This window comes from Ovis canadensis, chromosome 3 (genome assembly GCF_042477335.2).
Source record: "Ovis canadensis isolate MfBH-ARS-UI-01 breed Bighorn chromosome 3, ARS-UI_OviCan_v2, whole genome shotgun sequence".
NCBI lineage: Eukaryota > Metazoa > Chordata > Mammalia > Artiodactyla > Bovidae > Ovis > Ovis canadensis.
The window spans coordinates 93170105-93197931 of record NC_091247.1 but is presented as its reverse complement, the minus strand read 5'-3'; the positions used below and the strand labels follow the sequence as shown (position 1 = coordinate 93197931).

Genomic DNA, 27827 nt, shown 5'->3' with positions numbered 1-27827 from the left:
CCCAGCCTTCCCTGCCTTTTAGGAATAATTCATGACTTCACTGTAGATGGGACAGAGGCGGCAGGAAGGGAGGGCATTACAGAAGAGTGGGCAGTTTTCAAAGGAGCATCAATATCCTGGTTTTTAGGATGCTCTTCACCCATTTCTTAACTGGGGGCACTTTTCTTCAGGCTATCTCCCCAGCACCTCCCCTAGAGCAAACCAAATTCCTTCCTGGCATGTCTTAAGCAGACATCTTTTGTGGCCTTAAGACTGTGCTTTCTATGGCCCATGACCTCATATTCCTAAGATACCTATCAAGATACTTTTTAAGGAAGATAAATATTTCCCTAAGAAGAATTATGTTGTTATTGGTTAAGACACTAATGTGTTTTTTCTTTTTAAGGTAGAGAGAATAGTTTAATGAACCTCACGAATCCATCACCCTCAGGTCCAACAATCATCAATGTTTTACCAATCTTGTTTTTACATGAGATAAATTCTTATGGGATGGGGGCTAATTTTAAAATACAGATGCTCCTATCAGAACAAGACAGAGAATACAGGCTTAACCACCTTCTGGTTCTCAATTCGGGGAATCCAGGGAGAGGACTGGAGCGTGGGAGCGGGCTCCTCTCTCCTCATAGCCCGTGGCGGGCTGAGGGAGGGCAGGGAGTTGGTTAAGGTGTGTGGACCATGAGGATGGGACGGACGAAGGCGGTCCCTGGACCCTGCCCCGCGGCCAGCTTGCGGGCGGGGCTACAGCGCGGTGTCGGCTTCGGGGTCCGGCGGCGCCCCCTCGCGGGAGTAGAATTCATCGATGATGTTCTGCGGAATGCGCTTCAGCATTTCCTTGGGAAAGATGCGCAGCAGCTTCCAGCCCAGGTCCAAAGACTCGAACACCGAGCGTTTCTCGTACGGACCTAAGGACAGAGCAGGAGTGTCATGGGTGTGTGTGTGTGTGTGTGTGTGTCTGTCTCTGTGTGTGTCTGTGTGTGTCTGTGTGTGTCTGTGTGTGTGTGTCTGTGTGTGTCTGTCTGTGTGTGTGTCTGTGTCTGTGTGTGCGTGTGTCTGTGTGTCTGTGTCTGTGTGTGTGTGTGTGTCTGTGTCTGTGTGTGTGTGTGTCTGTGTGTCTGTGTCTGTGTGTGTCTGTGTGTGTGTCTATGTGTGTCTGTGTGTGTGTCTGTGTGTGTGTGTCTGTGTGTGTGTGTGTGTGAGTAAGCCGGTTGCTGCCTGAGTGCCCCCAGCGCCTCACCCTGGTTGATGAAGTTCTTCTCAAACTTCTGCAGGAATTCCAGGTAGAGCAGATCCTCGGAAGTGAGCGCCTCCTCCCCCACCACTGCCTTCATGGCCTGCACGTCCTTGCCGATGGCGTAGCAGGCATACTGGTGAGGGGGGCGAGGGGATCAGCAGTCACGGCAGGCTTCCCGCAGGAGTCCCGTGTTCCCCCATCTGATTGTGCGTCCGGGAACCCCAAAAGGGGAGGGATCGTTTGCCAGAAGAAAAGCTCGATATCCAGCTAAGGCTCCAGCCTCCGGCCTCTGAAACCAGCTCCCCACCAGCCCGTGGGCTCACTCCTTACCAGCTGGTTGGAGACATCTCCATGGTCCTTTCTGGTCATGCCCTCCCCAATGGCGGACTTCATCAGCCGCGACAGGGAAGGGAGGACGTTGATGGGGGGGTAGATCTGCAGGGAGCCGAAACAGGGAGTGGCAGAAGCAGGGCCCGAACTTTCCCCTCCTTCCCACCTCTACTTGTCTTCCCTCCCTCTGTGGTTCTCCTGAGACCGGTCCTTATTCATCCCACGGAAAGATGGACTGGTCACACCCCTCCCCCTTTATCTCCCACAAATCCTGGGGCTTGGGTATCAGTTCAGTTCAGTTCAGTCACTCAGTCCTGTCCGACTCTTTGTGACCCCATGAATCACAGCACGCCAGGCCTCCCTGTCCATCACCAACTCCTGGAGTTCACTCAGATTCACGTCCATCGAGTCGGTGATGCCATCCAGCCGTCTCATCCTCTGTCATCCCCTTCTCCTGCCCCCAATCCCTCTCAGCATCAGAGTTTTTTCCAGTGAGTATACACATGTCTAAATGTGTGTGCCTAGAATGGAGGGGGAAGTTCATGAAAGTCTAGCTATTTCAAAACTTTTGATTATTATTGAGATGAAAATGAGCTGAAACTTAATAGTTCTTAGCTGCAAGGAAAGAAGCTGCCAAACAAAGAGGAAACAGTTATGGGGGTGACCTTTAACCTCAGATGGGACAGGCATATTATCCACCACCTACTTTTGTCAGTTACCTATTGTTTTTGTTCAGTAAAGCAAACTACTGGAAAGAAAAGAGAATTGGCATTTATTTTGTATCTATGATCCGCTAGATGCTTTCTATATCTATATATACTTTTATACTGTATACTTTTTTGTTGTTTTGGTTTTTTTGGGGGGGTGCCTATACTAGGTGACATGTAACCAAATATTGAAACTGTGCCCCCTAGCAATGGAAGCATGGAGTCCTAACCACTGGACCACCAGGAAATTCCCACCAATTTATTTTGTTCTCCACAATGCAACTGTGTGATACGTATTATCATTCCCATTTTACAGATGTGGAAACTGAGGATTAGAGACATGAAATGATTTTCTAAAGATCCCACAGCCAAGGAGGCTGGACTCCACCCAGACTTGTCTTCTGTCTGGGGACCAAACTGTCTTCGTGGGGATTAGCTCCTGTTTGGGGTTAGCCTTGCCCGGCCCCTCCTCATTCACTAGAGGTGAAGTGCAGTGGGAAGCGGCATACTGGTTATTAGTCACTGTCTTTGGAGATGGTGGAGAGAGTTGGAGAGGGGACGGTACCTGTCTGTTATGAAGCTGTCTGTCTACATAGATCTGTCCCTCTGTGATGAAGCCCGTCAGGTCTGGGATTGGGTGGGTGATATCTGCAAGGAGAAGCAGTGGAGAAGCATAGATGGTGCTCAGGTCTCCACCCACCCAGGGCCATGTAGGTTCTGTTCCCTCACAGGAGTGGGTGACAGGTGGAGGCAAGGAAGGGACAGTGCCTACCCTGCTGGAGGAGTGGAGTTCCTGTGCATCCATGGAAAGAAGCATGGGTCCTGTCAGTGTCTGGGTGGGACGGGAGGGCAGGGGACTGCAAGGGGCAGTGGGCAGGGAGGTGGCTCACCGTCATTGGGCATGGTGAGGATGGGGATCTGAGTGATGGATCCACCCCGGCCCTCCACGCGGCCCGCCCGCTCGTAGATGGTAGCCAAGTCAGTGTACATGTACCCGGGGAAGCCTCGGCGCCCAGGCACCTCCTCTCTGGCAGCTGAGACCTGCAATACCCGTGGGCCTTGGGGTAAGAGGATGATACAAGGAAGGGGCATGGGGGGTTCAGTGACCATGAGGAATGGGGTGGGGGTGGGCCTGTGTGGGCCAGCTCTGGGCTCATGACTAGGGGGGCTGAGCCCGACCCCCCTCGCCAGCCAACTCACCTCCCGCAAGGCCTCCGCATAGGAGCTCATGTCCGTCAGTATGACCAGCACGTGCTTCTCACACTGGTAGGCAAGGAACTCTGCTGTAGTCAGTGCCAGGCGCGGGGTGATAATTCGCTCGATCCTGCAGGTACGGCCAATGGTTAGAGCACCTGTGGGCCAGGCCTGTGTCCATTTAGCCCCCGTGCTGCGTGGAGAGTGAACTTGGAAGCTGGTACAGTGCACAGCAGCAGAGGACTGGGGAAGATGAGCCCTAGACCCTAGCTCCCAGGTCCAGGCCATGGTTCCTGGGAGACTGGGCCCTCAACCACATCCTGCTGTTCAAGGTGGGAACAGGGACAGAGGCTGGGACAGGCAGGCAGGGAGCTGGGTGGAGGGCCAGGCAGGGCCCGGAGGGCAGATGGCGTGTCAGAGCTCAGCAGCTGGCGCTCTGCATATCCGCTCTGCATATCCCTCCCCGAGGGCACCTGGGCTTGGGTCAGCCAGAAGGCTCCCACTCTCTGTGTCCTCGGGGTTCCTTCCTTCCTGTTCCCGTCTCCGTTCCTGAGCACACGTGCGGGCCATACACTTGCCTGCCTTGCAGCACCTTCCCCGGTGAGCGCTCCGGGGCCCTTCCTCCCGCTCCAGACACCCAGACCCCGGGCCCTGTGCCCGTGGCACTTTTCTTTAGGATACCATCTGGGCCTCCTGCACTCTGCTCCCTAGTTTCTGGAGTACCTTCAGCTCCCAGGACAGTTTTTGGTTATTGGTTAGGTTATTAGTATTAGGTTATTATTAGTATTAGGGTTTTTTTTTTCATCACCCAACCTACAGATTTAAATTCACATTTTCTCAACTTTTAAATGGCAGTTTTTCTAAGCAAATGTTTTAGGGAAATACCTCTTTAGTGGTGACCTTGTGGAAGCAAGTCTAAGATGAGGAGCCCTGACTTGGGGCAGTGGCTGGAGGCAGGTTGTAGAGAGGGTGGATGGGTTGCAGGCAGCCAGCAGGCAGTGGTCTGGCTCTCGCTATCTCCTCCTGCACTGTCCCCACCTCTTCCCCAGCCTCACTTTCCCCATCTGGACAGTGAGGGGTTGCTCTCCCAGCTCTGGCGAAGCCTGAGACCTGGGCTCCGGGTCTTGGAAGGGGGCAGGGCCTGCTGCCTACAGGTAGTGTGGGTGCTCACGTGGGGTCATTGGCCAGGTTCAGGAAGAGGCAGACGTTGCCCATGGTGCCGTTCTGCTCGAAGTCAGACTTGAAGAACCTGGCTGTCTCCATGTTCACCTGGAAACACAGGGAAGGCTGGAGGCGGGGCCAGGCCCCTCCCATCTCTTCCAGTAAAGCCTATTACTATAGGAAAGTATAGCTACTACCAGCTATCAGTCAGTAGGGTCTCATCAGAACCCCAGAGAGAGGTTCAGACGTCAGGCTGAGCTGCTCGGTGTCACCCTGCTCCTCACCTGACCCGCTAAACCTCTTGTTCCTCTGAGGGCCCCTGGGTTCCCCATCCCGAAACCATCTTTTCTCCCCTAATTTCCTCCTTTCCCAGCTCCCCCAGAATCCTCTTGGGGCTGCTGTGGGGGACACACTGCCCAGCCCTCATTCGCGCTCTTGCCTCTATCAACAGACAGGCCAAGTTCTCAGCGAGAAGGATAATGCCTCCCCCCTTAGACTGGGTATGCCTGGGGCCAAGGGGCCAAGGGCCCACCTGCCGCCTACAGAATTTGCCATCTGTCCACCCTCTCTTACCCCCATGGCTGCGAAGACGATGGCAAAGTTGTCATCATGATAGTCCAGCACGGCCTTGGACTTCTTCACCAGCCCAGCCTGGCGGCAGATCTGGGCGGCAATCTGGGGACAGAAGGAAGGACATCAGAACTGGAGCCTGAGCCGGCGCCTCCGGGTGCCACTGAGAAGTGTGGACAGGGCGATGCTTAGTCCATCCTCCTGCTGAGGCCTTAGGTGGGAGGAACCCAAGGTCACACATGGAAGGGCTACCCTGGGTCCTGCAGCCACTCCCAGGGGAGGGGCTGCCCCAGCCCAGGGTGCATCTCACGAAGAGCAGGGTGGAAAAACAGTTCCAAAGAACAACTACCTACCTCAAATTTGGGGCAACTAGGTCCTTCAGAACCCCCTGTCCCCCCGCCTCATGCTGGGATGTCTCTGGGGCTGGTGGTGTGTGCGGTTACCAGATCCAGGATGAGCATGTGTGTAGGCAGAAGGCAGGGACACTTAGACCTGTGCAGCCCTGAGGCCCGGAGCTGCCCCAAGACAGCTGCCGATGGCCCTAGCTCTGCTGGCCCCGCCCGCTCGGCACAGGAGGCGCCCTTGCTGGCCCACGAGCTCTGGCCTCTGCTCCTTCCCTTCCCCTTGGTGGTGCCTGCAGGCCCCATGCAGCCCTCACCTCATTGTGGGGGAGCCCAGCTGCTGAGAAGATGGGGATCTTCTGACCACGGGCAATGCTGTTCATGACGTCGATGGGCGAGATGCCTGTCTCGATCATCTCCTCGGGGTAGATGCGGTCGTGGGGGTTGATGGGCTGGCCTGGGAGATGGCAGTCACAGGCCCTGCAGGAGGGTTCAGGCCCTTCCCCGTGTACCGCCCCCAGCCCTGTCCCAGTAGCACTGCAGGACATGATTTTCTTCGATGATGGAGACGTGCTCTAACTGCGCTGCTCAGGATGCAGGCCTGGCCACCTGTAGCTACTGAGCACGTGCAGTGGGGTTGTGACATGAAATTTTATTTCATTTGAATTAGTTTGTATTTAAATAAAAACCACAGCCCATTGCTCTGTTGGATGGTACCAGCTAGGCACGTTAGAAGTGGCAGAGGGTCTTGGGCACGTGGGAATTTGCACAATGATGATGGCATTTTATAGGAATGGGACGTGAAGTGCCGCTGGCCCCGGACAGGGAGGCCTCTGCTGCTGTTGTGTCTCACCTGATCCGCCTGTTGGTCTGACCAGTCCTGGGGGTGAACCCTGGGCAATATCTGAGGCAGAACTTCCAAGTGTGAGGTGACACAGGCTGTGACTGGGGTGGGAAAGGTGGTTGGAAGCTGGGTCCTGAGAGCGGTCCACAGCCTCACTTACCGTTGATATCCAGGAAGTCCTCTGCCATCACCACTGGCCCCTTGTCAATGGGTTTGCCTGAGCCGTTGAAAACCCGACCTGGGGGTGGGTGAGGGGGCTTGGAGAATGCTCAGGACCAGCCCTGGGTCTCGCACTGCTGCTCACCCTCCACACCACCACCAGCTCCCACCTGTCCCTCCTGTCCCAAATGCCCCATGTCCCCCTGCCCTCAGCCCTCTGTGACCCCCAGGGAGCTGGCTAAGTGACTGTCTCCTTGGGGGCCTTCCCTCCTCTCCTGGAAACCTTTACAGGCCAGACCTTGGCCGGGACAATGGCTCTAATTAAGGGCGTGTTAGAGCTGGAGAGAGGAGAGAGCCAGGGATGGCAGATCCTGGGAGAGGACTGGGGGATGCACAGTTCACTCCAGCCTGATCCCAAACGTCCTCGTCCTCTAGTTTACTGAAGTTGCCTTCTTCACGTACTGAACACTCAGGCCCTGAGTGCTGGCTGGGGGTCAAAGAGAAGGCGCAACCTCTGACCTCACAGGGCTCCCAGGGGAGGCAGACAGGTAGGGAGGCAATGACAGCGCGGTCTGTTAAGCACTTGGTCAGGGACGCTGGACTAGACCGACAGAGGGGCGCTCCACCCCCCAACCCTACCCCTCACCCAGCATGTCCTCTGACACTGGGGTCCGTAGGATGTCCCCTGTGAATTCGCAGGTGGTCTTCTGGGCATCAATCCCAGAGGTCCCTTCAAACACCTACAGGATAAGAGGTTAGTTACTTTAATAGGGGGTTTGCTGGGGAGAATGGGGCCTCCCACTCTAGGCTCCCTTTGTGTCCAGCTCTGGGCAAGGTGCTTTCAGGGAAAACAGGACATTTTCTGCTTTTGGAGTTTATGAGAGTGTGGACACTGTGGGTTTATTCATTTATGCAACCAGAAACATCTTAGTGACACCACTTACCTGCACAATTGCCTTGGTCCCAGACACCTCGAGCACTTGCCCACTCCGCTGAGTCCCGTTGGGGAGGGTGAAGTTGACAATCTCAGCATACTGGGCAAACTGGTAGGAGGGGAGAGCAGCCCAGAGTGACAGTGAGGCCAGACAGTGAGACAGAGACAGTGAGACACTCCTCCCTGTCTCCCCCCGAGCGTTCCCCAGTCTCAAGCACCTTTCTCCCATCTTGTGCCCAGACACTCTTGGAAATGAACTTGAGAGACTGGTTAAGTGGAAAGTTTGAATTCTGTTTGCAAGGCAGTATACTTGGGTGGGTAGGATCACTGACTTTAGAGTTGGAAGACCAGGGTTAGAATTGAAACTCTGAAACTTAGAAGCCGTGTGACCTTCTGGAAGTTACATGATGTCTCTGAGCCTTACTTTCCTCATCTTTAAAGTGGGAATAATACTAACCCCTCTTTCATAGGGCTGCTGTGAGAAGGAATATATACTATATAGTAAGTCATTATCTGGCACTGGGACCTTGTAACAGCTCAATAGTTATTATGGCTGTTTAGGTCTCCTGACCATTGTTTCTGCCCCTGTGGACTAATGATGAACGCACTGGCAAGGTGCTCTCCTTGGCTCCCACGTGTCCCCATCTACCAGTGGCAATCTTTCCCTAGTCACGGGGCTGGGATCAACTCATGTGTAGTCCTCACAGTCTTCAGGAATAAAAAGAATCAGGCAATCACCTCTCTCTTGGTTAAGATCAAGTGAGGTATTCATTCTTAGTGTTAGAATCAGGCCGATATCTGGAATATATAAAGAAATCTTACAACTCAACAATAAAAAGACAAATACTGGACTTTCCGGGTGGTCCAGTGGTAAAGAAGCCGCCTGCCAGTGCAGGGGACACAGGTTTGATCCTTGGCCCGGGAGGATCTACAAGCCATGGGGCAACGAACCCCGTGAGCCCCAACTACTGAAGCCCGCACACTGCAGCCCATGTTCCGCAACAAGAAGCTAGAGTACCGCAACCAGAAATGAGCCCCTGTTCACCACAAGCAGAGAGAGCCTGTGTGCAGCAGTGAAGACCGGGGGCAGCCAAAAGCTCATTTGTTAATTTAAAAAAGGTGAATATGCCATTTTAAACTGGCAAAGGATCTAAATAAACATTTATCCAAAGAAGATATACATATGCCCAACTAATCAGTCATTGAGCTTGCCTGGTAGCTCAGCTGGTAAAGAATCTGCCTGCAATGCAGGAGACCTGGGTTCAATCCCTGGGGTGGGAAGATCCCCGGGAGGAGGGCATGGCAACCCACTCTAGTATTCCAGCCTAGATAGTCCCCATGGACAGGGAAGCCTGGCTGGCTACAGTCCCTGGGGTCACAAAAGAGTTGGACACGACTGAGCGACTAAGTAAACAGCACAAACTAGTCATTAAAGAAATGGAAACAATGAGATAGCACTTCACACTCATGACTCTGACAAAGACAGACAAGAGCACGTGTTAAGGCTGGGGAGGACCTGGAACGCTCAGACACTGATGGCGTGATGGCAAAACTGTGCGGCCACTTTAGAAAATAGTCTGGCAGTTTCTGAAAAGGTTAAACATAGAGTTACAATGTATCCCAACAATTCCATCCCCAGGTGCATACCCAAGAGAAATGGGAACACATATCCACACAAAAACTTGCATGTAAAGGTGCATCCAGCGTTATTTATAATAGGCAAAAAGTGAAAACAGCCCCAAAGTCCACAAACTGATAACTGGATAAACAAAGGTGGGTATCCATGCAGTAGAATACAAGTCAGCTTTAAAAAGGGATGAAGTACTGATACAGGCTACAATACGGATGGACCTTGAAAACATCACGCAAAGTGAAAGAAGCCAGACACAGCAAGCCACAGGGGACGTGGCTCCATTGACACGAAATGGTCAGACTGGTCAAATCCACAAAGCAAAAAGATCAGTGATCGCTGGGGACTGCGGAGAAAGGATTGGGGCGGCAACCAACAGGTGCAGGGCTTCTCTCCGAGGCGATGAGAATGTTCTGGAATCAAGCAGTGCTGACGGTTGCACAAGTCTGTGTATAGACTAAAACCCACTGAACTATACACTTGAAAAGAGCAGTGTTTATAGTATATAAGTTATAACTCAACTTAAAAAACGATCAGTCTTTCCCTCCAGGATCCCAGATAGGCAGGTGGAGGGCCGCCCGGGGGGAATCCCCAAGCTCTGCTGTCTGCATGTGCTTCAGGAGCTGAGTTCTAGAGCAGGCTGTGAGCTGGCTGCAGAAGCTGGGCTGAGGGGCAGCCCCCCGCCTCTAACCCTGGTCCTCAGCTCTGGTCAGCACCAGGAGAGCTAAGTCCTCTGCCTGCGACTTCTGCCAGGGGAGGTACTGAAGAGAGTATATAGCGTCACCCGGCATCCCTCACCTTGCTGCCCATCCATCTTGCTTCCTTGATTCACTTCAGGGAATGTCATAATCATAATCCAATAAAAACAAACGATGAAAAGACAGTGCCGCTCCATGCAGTGTTTCTAATATTCTGGGAAATTAAAGCACTCCTTTAAATTACTCCTTGGACATTAGAGGAAATCAGAAGTAAAATGACAAGAGAAACAAAAAATAATAAAAAGGACAGCACTTCATGCCACAGCTGACAGCAAGCTGTACAATGTTTTCTGACCATGAGCAAAGTAAGGTAGAAGCCGATAACAAAAAGACAGTGAGAAAAATCTTCCTATGTTTGGAAATTTTGAAACACTCTAAACATCAGGTTAGAAAACATTTAGCACTAAACAAAAATGAAAAACTTTTTCGACACATATGTGACACATTTAAAGTTTTAAATGCTTATATTAGAAAAGAGAAAAGGCAGAGGTAGTTTTGAATGTATGCAACGTGAAAAGTCAGAAAAAAGTAACAGCATTAACATTCCAAATAAAATTGAAGAAATAATAAAAGGGCAGAGATCATTGAAAAAGAAACAGATACATAATAGAGAAGATCATCAAAGCCAAGCTGGTTCTTTGAAAACGTAATAAAATAGACAAATTTCTGGCAACACTAAGAAAAAAGACTTGAGTAAATGTTGCAATAAAAAAAGTCAAAATTAGCTGTACCAATACTATTAAAAAATAATTTTAAACTTAGGAATAACTTCATGCAGCATTTCAGATCTTAAATGAATAAATTTCTTGAAGAATATGAATTAAATCCAATGAAAAACAAAATAGAAAGCCAGGATACACCTATAATCTTCAAGATATCAGATAAATAACTTAAAATATTTCCATGAAGAAAACATGAGTCCCAGATAATTAGTGAGTTCTAACAATCAAGAAACAAATAATTTGAAACTTACTTAAGCTCTTCCAAAGACTGAAAGAAAAACTCGTCTTAATTCATTTTATGAGTCAAGGATAATCGATACAAAATAAGATAATGGGAAAATTATAGGTAATCTCAATCAAGAACATATATGCAAAAATACTAAGCAGATATTAGCAAATGAAATCCAGCAATGTACCAAAAAAGACCAAGTTACAAACAAACCAAGGAATCAAAGAAAAAATTAAAAAAAAAACAAAAAATGAAGATAAGTGCACACTCACACAAATAAAAATTAAAAAGACTAAGCTAGGATTATTCCAGGAATTCAAAGTTAGTCTAATATTAGAAAATCTACTAATATGTTTACCTTATTAATGAATTAGAAGATTAAAAAACACATTATTTCAACAAGTTTTAGAAAAAGTTAAAACTACCCACAATTGAAAACAAAAACAAACAAAAAGAACAAAACTATTCTTTGAAAACAGAATAAAAGGGGAATTCCTTAACCTTAAAAAGTAGCCTTAGAAAACTTATAGAAAATAATATAATGTATAAAACATTCTCTTTAAAAATAGAAGCAAACAACACTGCCTGCTATCATCATTCCATTCAGCTTTATTGGAAGAACTAACAAAAGTAATAAGATGGAGAGAAGATAGAGATTAGAAGAAAACAAAACTGTAAAATGAAAAACTCCCAAACCCCAAATCTAACAGATAGTATCCCCGAAGAAACTATAGACTAATTTCTCTTATAAATACAGATGCAGAAATTATAAATAAACTATTGGTCAGTCAAATCAAATAGTATATTAAATAAACAACTATGACCAAGTAGGGTTTATTCCAGCCACGCCAGCTTAGATCAACCAGCCTTTGGGAATCAGTCAACATTTCAAAACATTGTTCACAATAATAGGGAGTTTGTGAACCTAAAAGAAAAATCACATGGGATTATCTAAATAGAAGCCAAAAGGCTTTCGATATAATCCAGCAGTCGTTTTCTAATGTAGTTCTATGTAAAATAGGAATGGAAGGTAACTCCTTGCATACTAGACTATTTACCAAAGCCAGCATCAATATCTTTGTAAATGGTAAAATGCTAAACCCATTTCATTTCCAATAAAATCAGTAATGCACAGAGAGAGATGCTTATATCACCACTGTTACATAATATTGCTTTGGAAATTTTAGTTTATATAGTAAGACAAAAAAAAATTTGAAAAGTATACTAAACATAAATAATGATCTGTTTTGTCTTTTTAGAATTTTCATTTTTTTAAAAAATTATTTTTTAACTGAAGAATAATTGCTTTACAGATTTTTACTGTTTTCTGCCAAATATCAACATGAATAAGCCATAGATTGTTTTTTGAAAGGTTCAGAAATGTTGAAGAAAGGCTGTGGAAACATTCCAGATTATAGAAGGCTAAACAGACATGATGATTAAATGTGATAGCTGGCCCTAGCCTGAACCCTATTCCAGAGGGAGAAAAATGCTATAAAAGACTTAGCGGGATAGCTTACAAACTGGAATATGGATTGTAGATTAGATAAAAGTATCAGTGTCAATTTTGTGTTGATAACTACTGTGGTTATGTAAGAGTATATCCTTATTCTTCAGAAGTACACACTAGAGTTTTGGACATAAATTATCCTCTAAAGCTCTAAAGAAAATAAAAACAAAAATACATACACACACACATACACTCAGAGCAAATGCTAGAACAAATAGGTATATGGACATTCCTTGTATTATTTTTATTTTTGTAACTTTTTATAAATTTGAAATTGTTTTAATAAAAAGAAAAATTAAAGTATGCCAATGGAAAAAGAGACATGATTCCCTTTATTTGCAGGTGATATTGTATATTTAAAAAACCTCCAGAGGAGCTAGTTAAAAATGAAAACAAATAAAAACAACCCCACCCAGAACTAATAAGAAAACTTGGCTGTATATAAGATAAATATATAACTATCAATCTCAGATTATTTTCCATTATATGTTATTATAAGATTTGAATATAGATCTCTATTATACAGTAAATCTTTGTTGCATAGCTATTTTAAGTAGCTTGTACCTGTTAATCCCATCCTCATAATTTATTTCATAATCTGAAAAATAAAATAAAATGGAGTCACTCTTGGTTTGTGTTCTCTTCATTAAGTTTTATAGCCATGACTTTTCTTCTGTGTATGTTTGCTATACCTCAATTAAACTTAAAACAAAACAAAACCGAATCACTTTGCTGTACATCTGAAACTAACACAGTATTGTAAATCAACTATACTTCAATTTAAAAAGAGTGTGTTTCTCCCCAAAAGAATCACAGAATGTTAAAAGGGATCATTCAACAAAATGTATGCAAAAAGCAAAAAAAAATCATTCTCTCTCTTTTCTATTCCAGCAATAAACATAAGAGGAAATGGAGAAAAATATTTCATTCACAATAGGGTCAAAACGCATGAAATATCTGGAAATAAATTTAACAAGAAAAGTACAAGAAAATAATAAAATCTTACTAAAGGACAGAAAACAAGCTCTGAACAAATGGGGAGCAACAGTGTTTTCCAAAACAGTATGACTTACTATCATAAAAATTCAAACCTTTTCAAATGTATAGAAATTCAATGCTTCCCCAATGGATTGTTTCTCCTAGAAGTAAAAAATGATCTTAAAATCATTTAAATGTTTGACAATATCCAAAAGCAGTTATGGAAAAGATTGGGAGTGGAGGACTTGCCTTGTCAGATATTAAAACATGCTCTGAAGCTACTGTTGTCAAGTGGTCAGTGTTGGTGTGAGGGAAACAGAGATGTGGGAAGGCTACAGTTCAGAAACAGAGCCCAGAGTTTAGGAGATTACTGGAGAACAAATGTGGCATATGCGTTCACAGGAGAAAAGAATCTATTGTACGAATGGCTCTAAGATAACTGGGTATCTACTCCCATCATAAACTCAAAACAGACTCCAGGCATATAAAATTTTAAATATAAAACTAAAACAAAACACCAGAACTTTTCTTCTTTCCCTTCTTACAGAATAATCTAGCTGAAAACTGGATAAGAGAGACGTCTTTAAGGAAGATAAGAAATCCAGAAGCCACAAACAAAAAATAGAAATCTTTGATAACATAAACATTTGAAATTTCTGGATGACAAAGATACCATCAGCAAAGGTGAACAATGAACAAAGCGAAATGTACAACTCAATGCATTGGAAGAGTTCACGGAGAAGGAAGGGAGATGCCAACAGAGAAAGACGCTCAACTCCCCCTAGTCATCAGGGAAGTGCAGCTAGAAGCAAGACAGAACTGGTCTTAGCTATTAGGCAGAGTTACAGGTGAACACGTTCAGGGATGAAAAGACGCTAGAAGTGGGTCCTCTCATGTATCATTGCCTTGCTGGACAAGCAATTTTGCTCCAAGTTGTCAATATCTATATAAAAAGAAATATACACTTTGAACCAGCAGTTCTATTTTGAAAGAATGTATCCTGCAGCAATAAAGGCGTCCGTATAAAAGGGATATATATTGCTGTACCATTTGTAACACCAAAACCTGGAAACAGGCGGAATGCCCATCAGAAAGGAAGTACATCACAGTATGGTCATACCACAGGAAATCCAAACCACAGTCACTATCAAAAAGGATAACTAAAACCTACCACATGGAGGAAATACTCCACACATTTTAAGAGACTAACAAACACCAACATTCATATTTAGCATGCTTGTATTTGCCCACATATAGGATCTTTACTTGGTTATCAAGAGGTTGGGAATACAGAGGTCAGGAGCAAATAGTTAACTTTGTGTTTTTAATTTCACTAGTTACAAAAACTAGTTACTAGTTTTGTGTGTGCATGTAATTAAAATGTAAAAAAAGGTTGGGGGGACTTCCCTTCATTGCAGGGGGTGGGGGTTCCATCTCTAGCCGGGGAACTAAGATGTGGGAGGTGCCCCGTGAGGCCAAAAAAAGAAAAAGAAATGGAGACATATTCAAGTACAGTGATGTGGCTGTCACCATCATTACCATCGTTATATCCCCTGCTGTGCACAAGCCAGTGACCGTAAGGGCCAGGGAAGAGGGGTGGACGGCTCCGTTCCCCAAAGGGGTGTGAGCAAGACTGGGTCCTCTTTCCCAGGGCACCCCTCTGGGGTGGAGCCTGAGACCGGAGGCTTCCCAGCTCTGACAGTAGCTCTGGCTCGGGCCCCTCCTTGTCCTGTGAAGAGGATGCCAGGAAGGCGATCTTGCTCTCCCCTCAAGTACCCTCAGATCCCGCGGAGTGGGGACCCTGAGAGAGGGAGCTCGCTCCGAGGGGAGTGCTCTGAGGTCCGCTGGAGGGACCGGCTTTGGCTTCGCGACCACAAGAGGGAGCCCGAGAGCAAGGACTAGCGGGGTGGGGGCCGGGAAACCGGCGACGCGCATCCCGGCTCCTTCCCCTCTCCTGCTCTCGGTGGGCCTGCGTGGCCACTGGCCTCGTTGTCTGTGGCGCAGATGGGAGGCTGCTGACCTCAGGAGGAAGATACTGGACAGAGCCCCGGCCCGAGTGGGCCCAAGAGAAGACAGGCAGCTGGGTGACAAAACCGATCTTTGTGCGTGTGGGTCGGGGCGCGGGGCGGGGGGAGGGGGGCGTGGGGGTGAGGGAGAGGGGAGAGGAGCTGGCGCGCGGAGTGGCCCTGAAAGATGAAACAGCAGAGACAATGAACTTTAAGCAGCAGGAAGGTTACAGCCAGACAGAAGGAAGAGCTGTCAGAAGCATGGGGAAGGCATGGAGAGTACTGTCCAGAATCCTTTAGGAAGAGAATGCCAGTTACTTATTTGCGGGGAGGGGTGGGCTTAGCCACTTAGAGCAGGGTGTGCAGCGAGAGAATTCCAGTGTGCAGCAATGAGCTTGGATTTCTACCCTGTTTCCCAGCCACAGGCCTGATTCTCTCAGTTGGTTACTAAGAGGATTGCAGGGAGTGTGGACAGTTCAGTGCAACCCTCCTCCTTCGCTGCAGATTCAACCCCGACCCCAGCCAGCCAGGGGGCCGGCACAGGGGCCTAGAAAGTTCCTAGCAAGCCTGGCAGGATGTGTACAGGGTGTGCTGCCTCCCAGACCTCTGCCCCTGACAACACCCAGTGCAGTCTGGGGACTCCTCCTTGGAGACTGTTGTCTGAGCTGATACACACAAGCTTTTTCCCTGAAGTTTGGGAGCTGCCACAGACATCTGGAACCAAGTCTGGTAGATAAGGTGAGTCTCAAATAAGGGCCAGTTGGAAACACAGAATATAGGCACCAAAGATCCTCCAGAGCAGCGGTTCTCAGTGTGGTCTGGCCCTCCAGGCAGCAGTAGCTACTGGGAACTTCTCAGGAATGCACATTCTTGGGTCTCAACCCAGGCTGCTGACTCAGAAACCACTGCTCTAGTGAAATCTCTCTAAAGTATTCCAGGCAGGTGGACGTGAGATATCCAGACTCCTGTTTAATGCTTGCAGAACCTGTGCACTTGTGTACGAGTGTACGTGTGTGAGTGTATGAGTGTGCTTTTGTGAGATCAGGTCTTGGAGTGTGGCTATTCAAGAATCTAGAAGAGTCCATTTTATACTTGATAGAGATGTAGCATTTTCTGGGTCACAGACCCTAGAAAATCAGATTAAACTGTGGGAACTATGCCCCTCCCCTTCAGTGCAGAGGCATATGACTATTTCCTTAAAAGGTTTGTGTGCATTCTCCAAGCCCTTAGCACCTGGCCAATAACTTTGTATTTATTTTTTTCCAAATGGAATCTTAGTTCCCTGACCAAGGATCGAACCTGGATCGCTGCAGTGAAAGCACTGTATCCTAACCACTGGACCACCAGGGAATTCCTAAGAAAATTCTTCCCACCAGCTATTTTTCCTTTTGAGGAAGATGGAAGCAGAAAGCATTGTTGCCTGTGTGATTCAATTTGGGCAGAAGGTGGCGCTATAGAGACAGAATTATGGCATTTTTGCCCAAGCAACTCTAGAACAAGGGATGTGAGACAGTGGAGAGAGAGGCATAAAGGTGCCTTCTCCATCTCCTGCACTTCTGAGGCTATCAACTGCTGGTTCCTTTCCTTCCCTCTGCAAGCCCAGGGTTCTCTGAGTCTCTCCATCACCCAGTTACTATGTTCTGCGAGAGTTACGGATGCATCCAGGAATCTCAGGATCATAGCCTGGGATCTATCTCCAGTTTCATAGTCCAGCCCCAGTTTACAGCTGACAATGGGTGTCTACATGGACACTGACTCTCCTTACCACGCAGCGTCCTGTAGAGACTGACAGGTAGGGAGTGTGATGGAGCTGGGCAAGGGAGCAGGAGATTCACTGACTATTTAATCAGGCATATCAGCATATCCTAGCTCTTCTCGAGGAGGAATAATAACAATACATTTATCTGACTTGATCCCCCCAAAGCTCTATTGTCCGTTAATAGATGAGGAAACGGGTTCACAATCCTAGACAGATGGTTCTCAAACTTCAGGGAACATCAGATCACCTGGATGGCAATGAAAAAAAGCTTCTGGGCCCCATCCTCAGAGTTTCTGTCAGTCTGGGGTAGGGCCCTAGAATCCGTATTTCTAACAAGGTCCCAGGTGGTGCTTATGCTGCTGATCTAGAATTGACAGGTAGTTAATAGAAAGGGGGGGGGGGATGATCTGGGATTAAAATTCATGAAGTCTGAGTCACACTGTTTGACCCCATCACACTTCTTTCCAGGACATCCCCAACACTAATGGGCCCAACTGTGATGTCCATATGAGCTTGGAATCTGTTTTCCAGAAATGAGTGGGTCTGATCTTTTTAAGGGCCAGATTTTGACAGGCCCATAATCAGTCATGCTCTTAAATTCATTCATTGATTCACTCACCCTTCCTTTGAACAAACTGAACAAGCATGATGGGCTGAGTGTTCAGTAAAAGTGCAGTGTGCAGCTCTGGGAGCCCGGGATTCAAAAACGCCATCCAAGTCCAATTGTGGGGGTTAGGGAGATTTGGTCACCACATACGGCCAGCTGGTGACCAAATGCCTCGATGGATGCTGCTGGCAAGACAGCACACAAAGTCAACAGCAGGGACAAGCTCACTGTCCAGAAGGCTAAGAGAGGCTTCCAGGAGAAGGTGAGCCAGAAGAAGCGGGGAGGAAAAGGTTGTTGAGAAGGCAGAGTATGTGCAAAGGCCTGGAGACATCAATGGGAGCTCCACACAGAGACAGTGTGGGTTTCTAAGTGGGGAAGGGAGAGTGATGAGACGTGGAGAGGTGTGCAGGACCCTACCAGATGGAGGGTCTGTATGGTGAAGGCATGGGGGGCCCTAGTGAATTAGGAGTAGGGGAGGGAAGGGGTTGGGACTGCATGGTAGAGGATGGGAGGGCACTAGGCTGGGGACCCAGAGGCCACGGCTGTGAGAAGGGAGCAGTGGGTGGGAGAATGCTGAGAGACTGGGGTCCAGGAAGGGAGGAATCAAGGATGCCGCCCAGATCCAGTTAGGGTGTGGGTGACATGGGGTGGGAGACAGGGGTGGAATTCACAGTGGGGGAAGCAGAGTGACCTGGGAGCTTTGCAGGGCTCTTTGTGTCTCGAGAATCCCCAGCCTCGAACTCAGAATACTTCCAGTGTCTGCCATGGTCCTGCAGTTCCCAGGGATACCAAGTCACCCACACCCCCCGCCATGAGGCATACTTCACTTTCCACTCCAGCTGCTGGCTCCCAGGCTGAGGTATTCCGAAGACCTTTGAAAACCTCCAGGTCTGGAGAAAAGTTAGCTGCTATCCCTCTGCCAGCCACTTCCTCCTCTTCCCTTTAAAAAAAATCCCTGAGCGACTGGTGGGAGATTCCTGCCCTGGGAGAAGTTAGATACAGCCATTCTCCTGGTGAAGAAAGAGGTGTGATAGCCCAGTAGGCCCTGCTGATGGCTGGTAGGAGCAGGTCTCTTAAAGGCCAGGGTGGGGCCCACAGAAAAAGTGGAGGAGGAAACCCTGGGTAACTGAGGGTGGGGGGATTAGGAAGAGTGGCATGGGCACCTGGGAGACCCCTAAGGGCAGGGCAATTTAGAAGAAATCAGTGCAGGGGCAGTGAGCACTAAGATTTAATTGTCCCTGGGAAGAGATGGAAATCTTACCTTGACCTGGTCCAGCACCACCAGGGGCCCATTGACGCTGCACACAGTCCTGTAGGCTGGGGGGAGGGTGGAGGCGGGTGAGCGTCTCACACTGACAGACAGACACGCTCACACACACACACACAGAATCATCCTCTGCCTTCCCTCCCTCTAAGCACCACCCCCACTGCTCTCGGGACCCCGGCCATCAGGATCATTAGCTGTGACAGGGCCAGCCACCATTGCTGTAAGGGTCATGCCCCTGTCCGCAGGGCCCCCGCTGTCTCGGACACCTGCAGGAGGCTGGGGGAGGGCCAGGGCCAGGGCAGAGGCCTCCCCTCCCCTCCCCTCCGCAGCCAGCCAGAGGTCTTTCTTATCCCTGAGGCTGCTCCGGCCTCAGCCCCCACTCACCCACTCCCTCCTCTCTGACCCACAGCATTTCCGAAAGCTGGAGATTCGATAAGAGCTGCCCTCTCTATCCCCCGCCCCACCCCTGGCAGGACCACACTCCTCTCCATCACGCACACTGACTGGGCACTCTGTGTGTGAGTGGGGTGGGGTGTCCAGGCATCAGGGAGAAAGGCCAGCAGGGCCCTGCTCCTCCATGAATCTGGGTTCATCGGGTGCCTGTGGGGGAGGGGAGAGAGCCGAACCACAGGGGAGGACGAAGCAGACCATCCCCATGCTGGTGGCTGGAGAGACCCGAAATGGGAGAGTGAGCTTGGCTCACAGGGAAAGATTGGGCAGGACATCATGAAATATTTTCTGGCTCCAGTTCTGGGGACCCCAACAGGGGAAGCGTGGACTGGCAGGCAGGAAGCTTGCTTGGTTCTGTGAGGGGCTGGCTGAGGGCCCCTGAGCCCCATCCCTTACCCAGGCTCCTTTCAAAGTGCCAATGAGACAACTGGGCGGAAGGAGCCTGGCAGGGCGGGATGGTTGGGGGTGCCTTCGAGGTCGCTAGGTCACTTCCAGGCTGGAAGGGCCTCCGGTGGGAGAGGAGTCCAGCCCTTTTCTCAACAGGCCAGGAGGATGGGGCCCAGAGGAGTGGGAAGCCTGCCCAGGGTCACAGACTTTTGTGGCAGAGCAGGGCCTGGGCCCCCCACCCACCTCATGCTTCCCATCAGACCACATGGCTCCCAGCCACCTGCTCTCATGGTTCCAGGAAGCTGGCTGCCCAGCTGCTCCGCCAGGTGAAGCTAAATGCCCCAGCCTATGCCCTCCCTGGTCTAAGGCTCAGTGGTCAACCCCTTATTTTTGTGAGATCTAAGTTCCTTTCCCAGGGACTTGGGCTAGGAAGACCAAGTGTGCCAGGGGATCTTTGCACAGATGTTTGCCTGGTTCTCCTGAGCAATTAGGAAAACTCAAGAAAGAGAAGTTCTTCTTGGACTTGGGCCCTGAGCCAGGGCCCTCCCTCACCTTCCTGCCCTCAAACCACCACCCACCTGAACCATCCTCTTCTCCTTTTCCCATCTTCCATCTTAGCCAGGCCCACCCCAGTGGCACCGGGAACCAGGCTCTAGAGAGGGCTGCGCCCTGGAATCCTCAGCCAGCGCTCCCTCTCTCTGTGGCCTTCCCATCAAGCAAGCTCTGGTATCTTCCCTCTTAAAACCATGTCCTCCACCCCAATCCTCGTCCAGCAGTGATGATCACAGCCCAGCCTCACACAAGCCTGGCTCCATTGCCCTCTCTTCCTGCTGTCAGGGAGGATGAATGGGGTGTGGCTTCGTGGAGGCACCCCACACCTCACGCTCCAGCATGGCTCTGCCCTGGGAAGGGACGACAGCTTGGATGTGTTCGCCTCCGCAGCTCCCTGGAGGCCCTGCCCTAATCGCCCCCCTCGGACCTCCTCCGACCTCCTCCAGCTGCTCCTCAGCCTATTTTCGTACCTTTGGATGCTGAGACCTCAAGATGGTTACCTGGCTCCGACCTCTCACATCTGCCCTCCAAGCTCTGCTTCCCTCCCTCTCTCCTTCAAGCCTGACATCAGAGGCCTTCTCAGTACCAAGCTATGCAAATAAAGGAGGCAAATAAAACCTGGAGCCTACAATTTAAAAGGGGCCAGAGTGGCTCAGATGGTAAAGAATCCCCCTGCAATACAGAAAACCTGGGTTCAATCCCTGAGTTGGGGATCTTCCCCAAGTGGGTATGGCAACCCACTCCAGTGTTCTTGCCTGGCGAATCCCATGGACAGAGGAGCCTGATGGGCTAGAGTCCATCGAGTTGCAAAGAGTCCGACATGACTCAGAACTAAGCACAACACAAAGAGGAAATAATTGCCAACTGCTACAAATGGAAAGAGCAGGGTGGGTGGGAATGGGCTAGAGGAGGCAGCTTGCAGGAAGAGCCATTTGAGCTGAGGCTCCAAGGTCAAACGGGGTCATCCAGGCAGCCCCCAGAGAGCTGTGGCATCACCCTCCCCACCAAGAAAATCACCCAACAGCCACAAATGCCCTTCCTGGCCAGGTGGCATTTTGCCCACATCCTCTGAATTACCAGGACTGTGTGGAGTGGAGAGGGCTGGGGAGCCCAGCGAAGAGAAGGTGGGGGACTGCGAGGACAGGGGACGGAGCATGGGGCAGGGAGACCTTGCAATTCCAGGGAAGTGCTGGCATCTTACTGGCCTGTGGAGAAAATACCAAGGCCAGCCTGAAGAAAGATGAAGCAGGGGAGTGTGCGGGGAGGTGGGGGTGCAGGAGAGGAAGAGTGCCCCCCAGCAGGTCCAGAGATCCTCAGGGAGTCATTTCTAACTCTCTTTCAATTTCCTCCCTTTGTTCACAGCTGGCTCCCCCCAGTTTCACATCTTGGTGATACCCAACATCTCTACCTGCGGAGGGGAGGAGTGGTGATGGTCACAAAGAAGGGAGTGATCTGGATGTGGGTCTGGGGGAGCCAGGCAACGTGCTTTGCCTGCGGTGGGGCTGGGAGCTCCATCCAATTTTCAGTTCCACACAGTATGTCTCGACGTTCCAGCTCATCACAGCCCCATCCACAAGCTCCCTTCCCAAGCTTCTGGCAGGCCTGGAGCTGGGCTCTCATTGCTGACTGAATACAGCACTGGGGGGCGTCCCTAGTAGCTCAGCTAGTAAAGAATTTGCTTGCAATGCAGGAGACCCCAGTTCAATCCCTGGGTGGGGAAGATCCCCTGGAGAAGGGATAGGCTACACACTCCAGTATTCTTGGGCTTCCCAGGTGGCTCAGCCAGTAAAGAATCTGCCTGCAATGTGGGAGACCTGGTTTCGATTCCTGGGTTGGGAAGATCCCCTGCAGAAGGGAACAGCTACCTACTCCGGCATTCTGGCCTGGAGAATTCCATGTGGGTCACAGAGTCAGACAGGACTGAGTGACTTTCATATGGCATAGCAGATAATCCAGTTATATGGCCATTTCCATCCAGCCTCTGGTGATTGGCTGCCTTCAAGGCCTTGCCCTTGACTGACCAGATCCTTTCCCTCTGAAGCCCCACAGCTGGCACCCAGGAGAGAGTCCTGCTTTCCAATTTGTCTCTTACTTGAGGCAGATCGTGTCTCTCCCCTCAAACTAGGGGTGTCTCCTCTGTCGGACTAGATAGTGTCTTTTCTTAGAGCCTTTCTGGTTTGGACACAGCCAAGGTGGTGGCTGTGCAACAAAGGTGTCCTTGATTGGAAGCCAGGCCTTTTGTCTGCACCCACGCCCAACTCTGACTGTGTGCATTGCATGGAGTGGCAAACTGAGGCCCAGGAAGTCGACTGATTTCTCCTAGGGCCCACCACAAATCAAGACAGTGTCTGGTGATGCTCAGGCCTTAGAGCCCCTACCCCAGCCCCGGGGCATGCCCCTGACCCCGGAGGTGCTGCTGGAGGCAGGGGTTGAACCAGAAGACCCCTGAGGGGCACAGGCCTCCAGAGACTTTGCAGACACTCCCTCCAGCTGCTCTGTCTACCCCCTCTCCATTGTCCCAGCTGACACTTCGGGTTGTTCTCTGGGCTGCAGGCCCCTGCCTGCCCCCACCTCCCCACCGCCTTCCCCGTCAAAGGCTCAGCGGGGCTCCGCTAATTAGGGCCGGCCCGCCACACCTGCAGCGTCCTGGGAGCGGACTCAGGCGGGCGCCCAGGCGTGAGGCCAAGGTGGGGGCAAGCCTGGGGCAGCAGGTCCTGCACCTCCTCCCTGACCCCCGCTGGAGGGATTAGGGGAGGGCGGGCAGGGGTTGGGAGGGTTTTTAGAATCAGCCCAAGACCCTGAGCGGTGGAACTCTCTCCATGTCACCTCCCCGGCCCTTCGGTTGAGGAAACCAAGGCGGCCAGCGGTTTGGCACTCAAGTCCCTAGGCAATCTGACCTGGCTCCAGCCCTCCTGCTAGCTGGTTCGTCCTAACCTTTGCCCCGGCTGTGCGCCCCGACCTGTCTCCCTGCCATCTTCTGCCCCACACAGTCAGCTAAAGCCCCAGGTCACCTGGGGTGCAGAACAGCTCTAGCTCTGAGGAAGGCAAAGGGGTCCCAGGGTGGATACTGCCGGGTCCCTCCCCATCCTGATTCCACCCCACTCTTCTTTCTGACCCAGTCCCCTCCCTCAGCCACTGCAGAGAAATCACTTTTGATGCCTCAGGCCTCTTTAGTCCACCTCCTCCTCCAGGAAGTCTTCCCCTGGACTCATCATCCCCACTCATGGCCAAGTGAGCTGGGTGGCAGGGAACCAGCTGCCCCATCCCCTGTCCCCTGGCCCTCTGGTCCCCCAACTCTCCTCCTGGGCTCTTTGTGTCTCCACAGGAAGTTCTCTTGCCTGGACGTGCTTAGAGTCCCTAGGTAGGGGGCGGAGGGCAGAGAGAGACACAGGAGTCCAAACCCCCAGGGAGAAACAAACCCTCCAGGCTTCCGAGGAGGAGGGGGCAGTTGGAGGAAAGTGCAGAAGCACGCTGAGGAATCCAGCCTCCCTCGGGTGGGCTGCCGGCCGGCCCGGGCCCCTGGGTGGGTGCTGGGAGGACACTGGTGTGCGGCAGAGGCGCAGGAGTGGCCTTTGTCATCGCAATAACATCTTTAACACAGGCGGGGAGCGAGGGGCTCACCCTGCGCTGACCCGTGACTCTGGGTCGGCTGTTGGGTGTGAACACAGTCGCCTGGGTAGGGGCCCCATGGCGTGGACTAGGGGGATGCTGCTGCCCGGGCTTCCAGCCCCGGGTCAAACCTGGGTGTTGCCCGTTGTGCCAGGGCTTGTCGACTATAAATAAGCCGGCTGGGAGGGGACTGGCGGGAGGGGATCCTGGGGTAAGGTTGCACCCTGGGAGGGCACATTCCAGGAAGGAGGAAAGGGAGCCAGACCTCAGACCCAGCGCTACTCAGCACCCAGGCAGCTCTCCCATTCTCACAGGGGGAGGGGGAGGCCATCACAGGGCCTGGACAAAGGTCAACCAACTCTGCTCAGGTCTCCAGGTCTGGGCTCGGACCCAAGGGGGGCCTCGTCACTGCACATTTCTGGGCCTTGGTGACCCCAGCTTTGCCCTAGGGGAGAGTCTGGACCTTCATCTTCCTCGGCCCTCATAGCACCTCCGTGATAAATCTGACCCCACTCAGCTTCTCCTTGGCTGGGGTTTTCCACGCCCCTCAGTGCCCCCACCCGGAGCTGCTCCCCGAGCCCTGGGCCTGGTCATTCCGTTCCGCTCTCCATTCTCCATGGTGTGGGCGTGCTGCACCCCAAACCTCAGCTGCCCTGGTGGGGCTGGCTGGCTACAGACGGAGGGGTGGCTGTGTTAGGCCAGAATCCCCCCATACACACCCTCTTGGGAGCCTCTGGCTCTGCTTAGCTGGTGCCGGCCAGGCCGGTTTACTCCAGTGAGCTGGGTGTCTGGGAATCCAGTAATTTGCCATACCAGACCAGGGAATGTGACCTTGGACAAGGAAAGATGATGGGCGGGGGTGGTACGGGCTTCGGCCCTGGGGCCTTACCAGGTTTTTGGCCCCAGACATCTGGACTTGGCCCACGTCTGCAGGACAGGCTCTGGAGCCACCCCCAACCCCCCTTAGAAGCTTACAAGGGTCTATCCAGCACCTACAGCCCCCACACCTGACACCTGGGTGTGGATCCCCCTCCCCACCGGGAGGGGATCCTGGGGTAAGGTTGCATCCTGGGAGGGCACATTCCAGGAAGGAGGAAAGGGAGCCAGACCTCAGACCCAGCGCTATTCAGCACCCAGGCAGCTCTCCCATTCTCACAGGGGGAGGGGGAGGCCATCAGAGGGCCTGGACAAAGGTCAACCAACTCTGCTCAGGTCTCCAGGTCTGGGCTCCGCTCTCCACGGTGTGGGCCCTTCTCCCAGCCGCTCACACACAGGCATGTGACATCATCCGAGCACAGTCATCCACGTTCTCCCTGTGAGCCCACATGCTGGCACACACACCCCCTCACCCGCGTGTACAAGCATGCACACGCTGTCTCACACGTTTCCTTTCTGATGGTACACACTCTCAAGCTGTCACAATCATATTCACACACATATATCATCCAAGTGGAGATGGGAGCACACACACCCCCCAGGCACAGCCCTTCCCCAGAATGCACACACCACGAGAGAACACACACGGGGTCACACGTTCCCCATCCTGAGAATGCACACAGCTCCTCATGCTGAGTATTCTGGGATGCATATGAACACACCCCAAACACATTCACACAGGGGCACACACGCATGTTCTTGGGAGCAGTTGGGAGCTCTCTGTGGACTTGGGATCACAGGAAGGTTCCTGCAGCTACTCCGCTGCCGCTCCTCTGGGGTACCCTGGGCTGGGGACCTCCATCTCCCCGCCCCGCCCCCCCATCTTTGCCACCCCGCAGGACCGAAGGCCCAGGTCTGGGTCCTCCTCTGACCCTGAGGCTAAGGAGCAGGGCCTGAGGACGCAGCAGTCCACCCGACCACACGGGCTGGGGGTCATACTCACTGACGCGGGGGTGGGTGATGTAGTTTCGGGTGACCGCCTGCACGTGTTCTCGGGCAGCGCCCAAGCTCGCACCTCCGCCAGGGAGACCCCTGGGCCTACTGTCTACTTCCGCGGCCATGGCGAGGTGGCGGGCTGGGAGCGGGTGCCTGAGCCTCCCACAGCTCGGCCGAGCTGGAGCTGGAGAGAGCCGGCCGGCCTCCTCGGGCAACCACCCCTCCTTCCACCCTCTTCTCCTCTCCCAGGGTTGACTGTAAACACGGAAACCTGGCCCTTTGGCTTGGAGCCTTCCAGATCTGGGAGGTGCCCTGGCCACCTGGGAGGGGGAGGCTGGGGGAGGGGCAGGGGCGGGCTACTCCCACCTCCGTCAGTCGGTGTCACGCTCCTGACCCAGCCCTGCAGCTGGTTTGAACTCAACCCCTTCCCCGGAACCTCAGGTGCTGCTACAGCCTAAGCCCCCCACATCTCCTCCTAGGCTCACCCCCACCCCGCCCCCACCCCCCAAAGCCCATTTCCAGCAGCCTGCCATCTCCTCAGGTCTTCTGTCTTCCCCAAATGCCCTCTCCCTGCCCCATGCCCCCCTACCCTGACTACTCCTGGGTACCTCTTCCTCCTGCAGAATTCCATGATCACCTCTGTTTGAACATCTATAGATCATTCTTGGGCCAGCTTCAGGGCCACCTCCTACAGGAGGCCTTCCCTGGATCCTCCAGCACCGTGGATTCACCACACATCTGATCTCTTCCTATGTCATGCCGTTCTGGGGACTTGTCTCATTGCCACCTGGGGCTGTGAGGCCCTAGGAGCTCAGCCTGTGTTGCTCATCAGACTTGTGTCTTCATAAACCTTTCTGTCTCATAATACCGAGGGTTCCCTGAAGACCAGCTCACCTCTCCCTCTGATTACACTGTCTCACCTTATATTTCACCCCCAGGGTCCCAGGCAGCAGGTCTCCCCTGACTTTTTCAGCCCAAGGCAGAAAGTACAAATGAAGGGTCCCTCTTCATGCCTGCTGGCAAAAGAAATTGTCTCCTGGGGTGGGATGGGGGGGCGGGAACGAGCACAGGTCTGCTGCCTGGCACTAGGGGGTGGCTGCTCCGGTGACCCGCACGTCTCCTTCCAGACTCAGGATTTCCTGGCATCTCTAAACACCTTCCCAAACTACACTGCCCTGCCGTGGGGATGGGGAAGCAGAGCTAGAGCTGCCTGTCTCTCAGCATCCCTCTCTGGATGACTCCGGGCAGTCAACCTGAAACCAAATACACTTCCCAGAGAGACTGGAGCTGACTTTGCTTGCCTTTTCTTCCTCAGAGGCAAAATCTCACCCTGCATCCGAGGACTGGAGAACCCACTGCAGGATCCTGGTCCCTCTCACAATTCCTAGTCTTTCAAAGAACTCTCTTGGGTTGGGGTGGGGAGTGGGTGTGACTTTGACGGGCAGCACTGGGGTAGATCTCTGAGGTGGTCAACAGCGCTATATCATATTTGTGGTGGTAGTTTTACAAATCTTACACAGATGATAACGTGACATAGAACTACACACACACGCATACAACCAATGTCAGTTTCCCAGTTTTGATACTAAACTGCAGTAATGGAAGATGCAACCATTGGGAGAAACTGGCTGTAGGGTACATAGATTTCTCTGGACTATCTCTGCAAATCCCTGTAAGCCTACAATTACTGCAAAATTTAAAAGGTTAAACAAAAGTGTCTTATTTAACCAAGAAAAAAAATTGAAGTGCTTCGAGTTGGGGTGTTTGTGATAGGCAGGTCCTCTAAAGCATGTGGGATCCTGCCTGGGTTTACCTGTGATGCCCTCTCTCTGGCTTTCTGGATCCTCGTCTCATCTTTCATTGGTCACCCTCTCCAAGGACTTGACATTCCACCTCTACAGTACACATTTGAAAGAGAAGCTTGCAAAGGGCAACACTTACCAACAAAAGCATGGAGTTGAAAACACCTGGGTGGGAGCTTGAATTGGGAGCAGGAGTCATGTGGGTACCAGATTCCCCG

At 51.3% G+C, this 27827-nt stretch overlaps 1 protein-coding gene across 1 annotated transcript; it reads right to left on the bottom strand.

Annotated features, from left to right (window-relative positions):
* Positions 1-370: 370 nt before the first annotated feature.
* ATP6V1B1 (ATPase H+ transporting V1 subunit B1) lies at positions 371-26137 on the bottom strand. The gene is made up of 14 exons (XM_069583637.1): positions 25815-26137; positions 18932-18987; positions 7482-7580; positions 7184-7277; positions 6539-6616; positions 5852-5991; positions 5197-5298; positions 4634-4731; positions 3469-3592; positions 3159-3309; positions 2834-2916; positions 1562-1666; positions 1235-1364; positions 371-902 (listed from the first exon to the last, which is right to left on the bottom strand). Exons 1-14 carry the CDS (start codon positions 25930-25932, stop codon positions 739-741), a joined length of 1542 nt encoding a protein of 513 aa, XP_069439738.1. The 5' UTR covers positions 25933-26137; the 3' UTR covers positions 371-738.
* Between the last annotated feature and the right edge of the window lie 1690 nt (positions 26138-27827).

Excerpts from the sequence above, each read along its gene's own strand:
- ATP6V1B1 (XM_069583637.1), bottom strand. The coding sequence starts at position 25,932 with ATGGCCGCGGAAGTAGACAGTAGGCCCAGGGGTCTCCCTGGCGGAGGT. Across the intron at positions 5,299-5,851 it reads CTGGGCTCCCCCACAATGAG|ATTGCCGCCCAGATCTGCCG; the intron begins GTGAGGGCTGCA and ends TTCTGTCCCCAG. Across the intron at positions 1,365-1,561 it reads GAGATGTCTCCAACCAGCTG|TATGCCTGCTACGCCATCGG; the intron begins GTAAGGAGTGAG and ends CCCCCTCACCAG.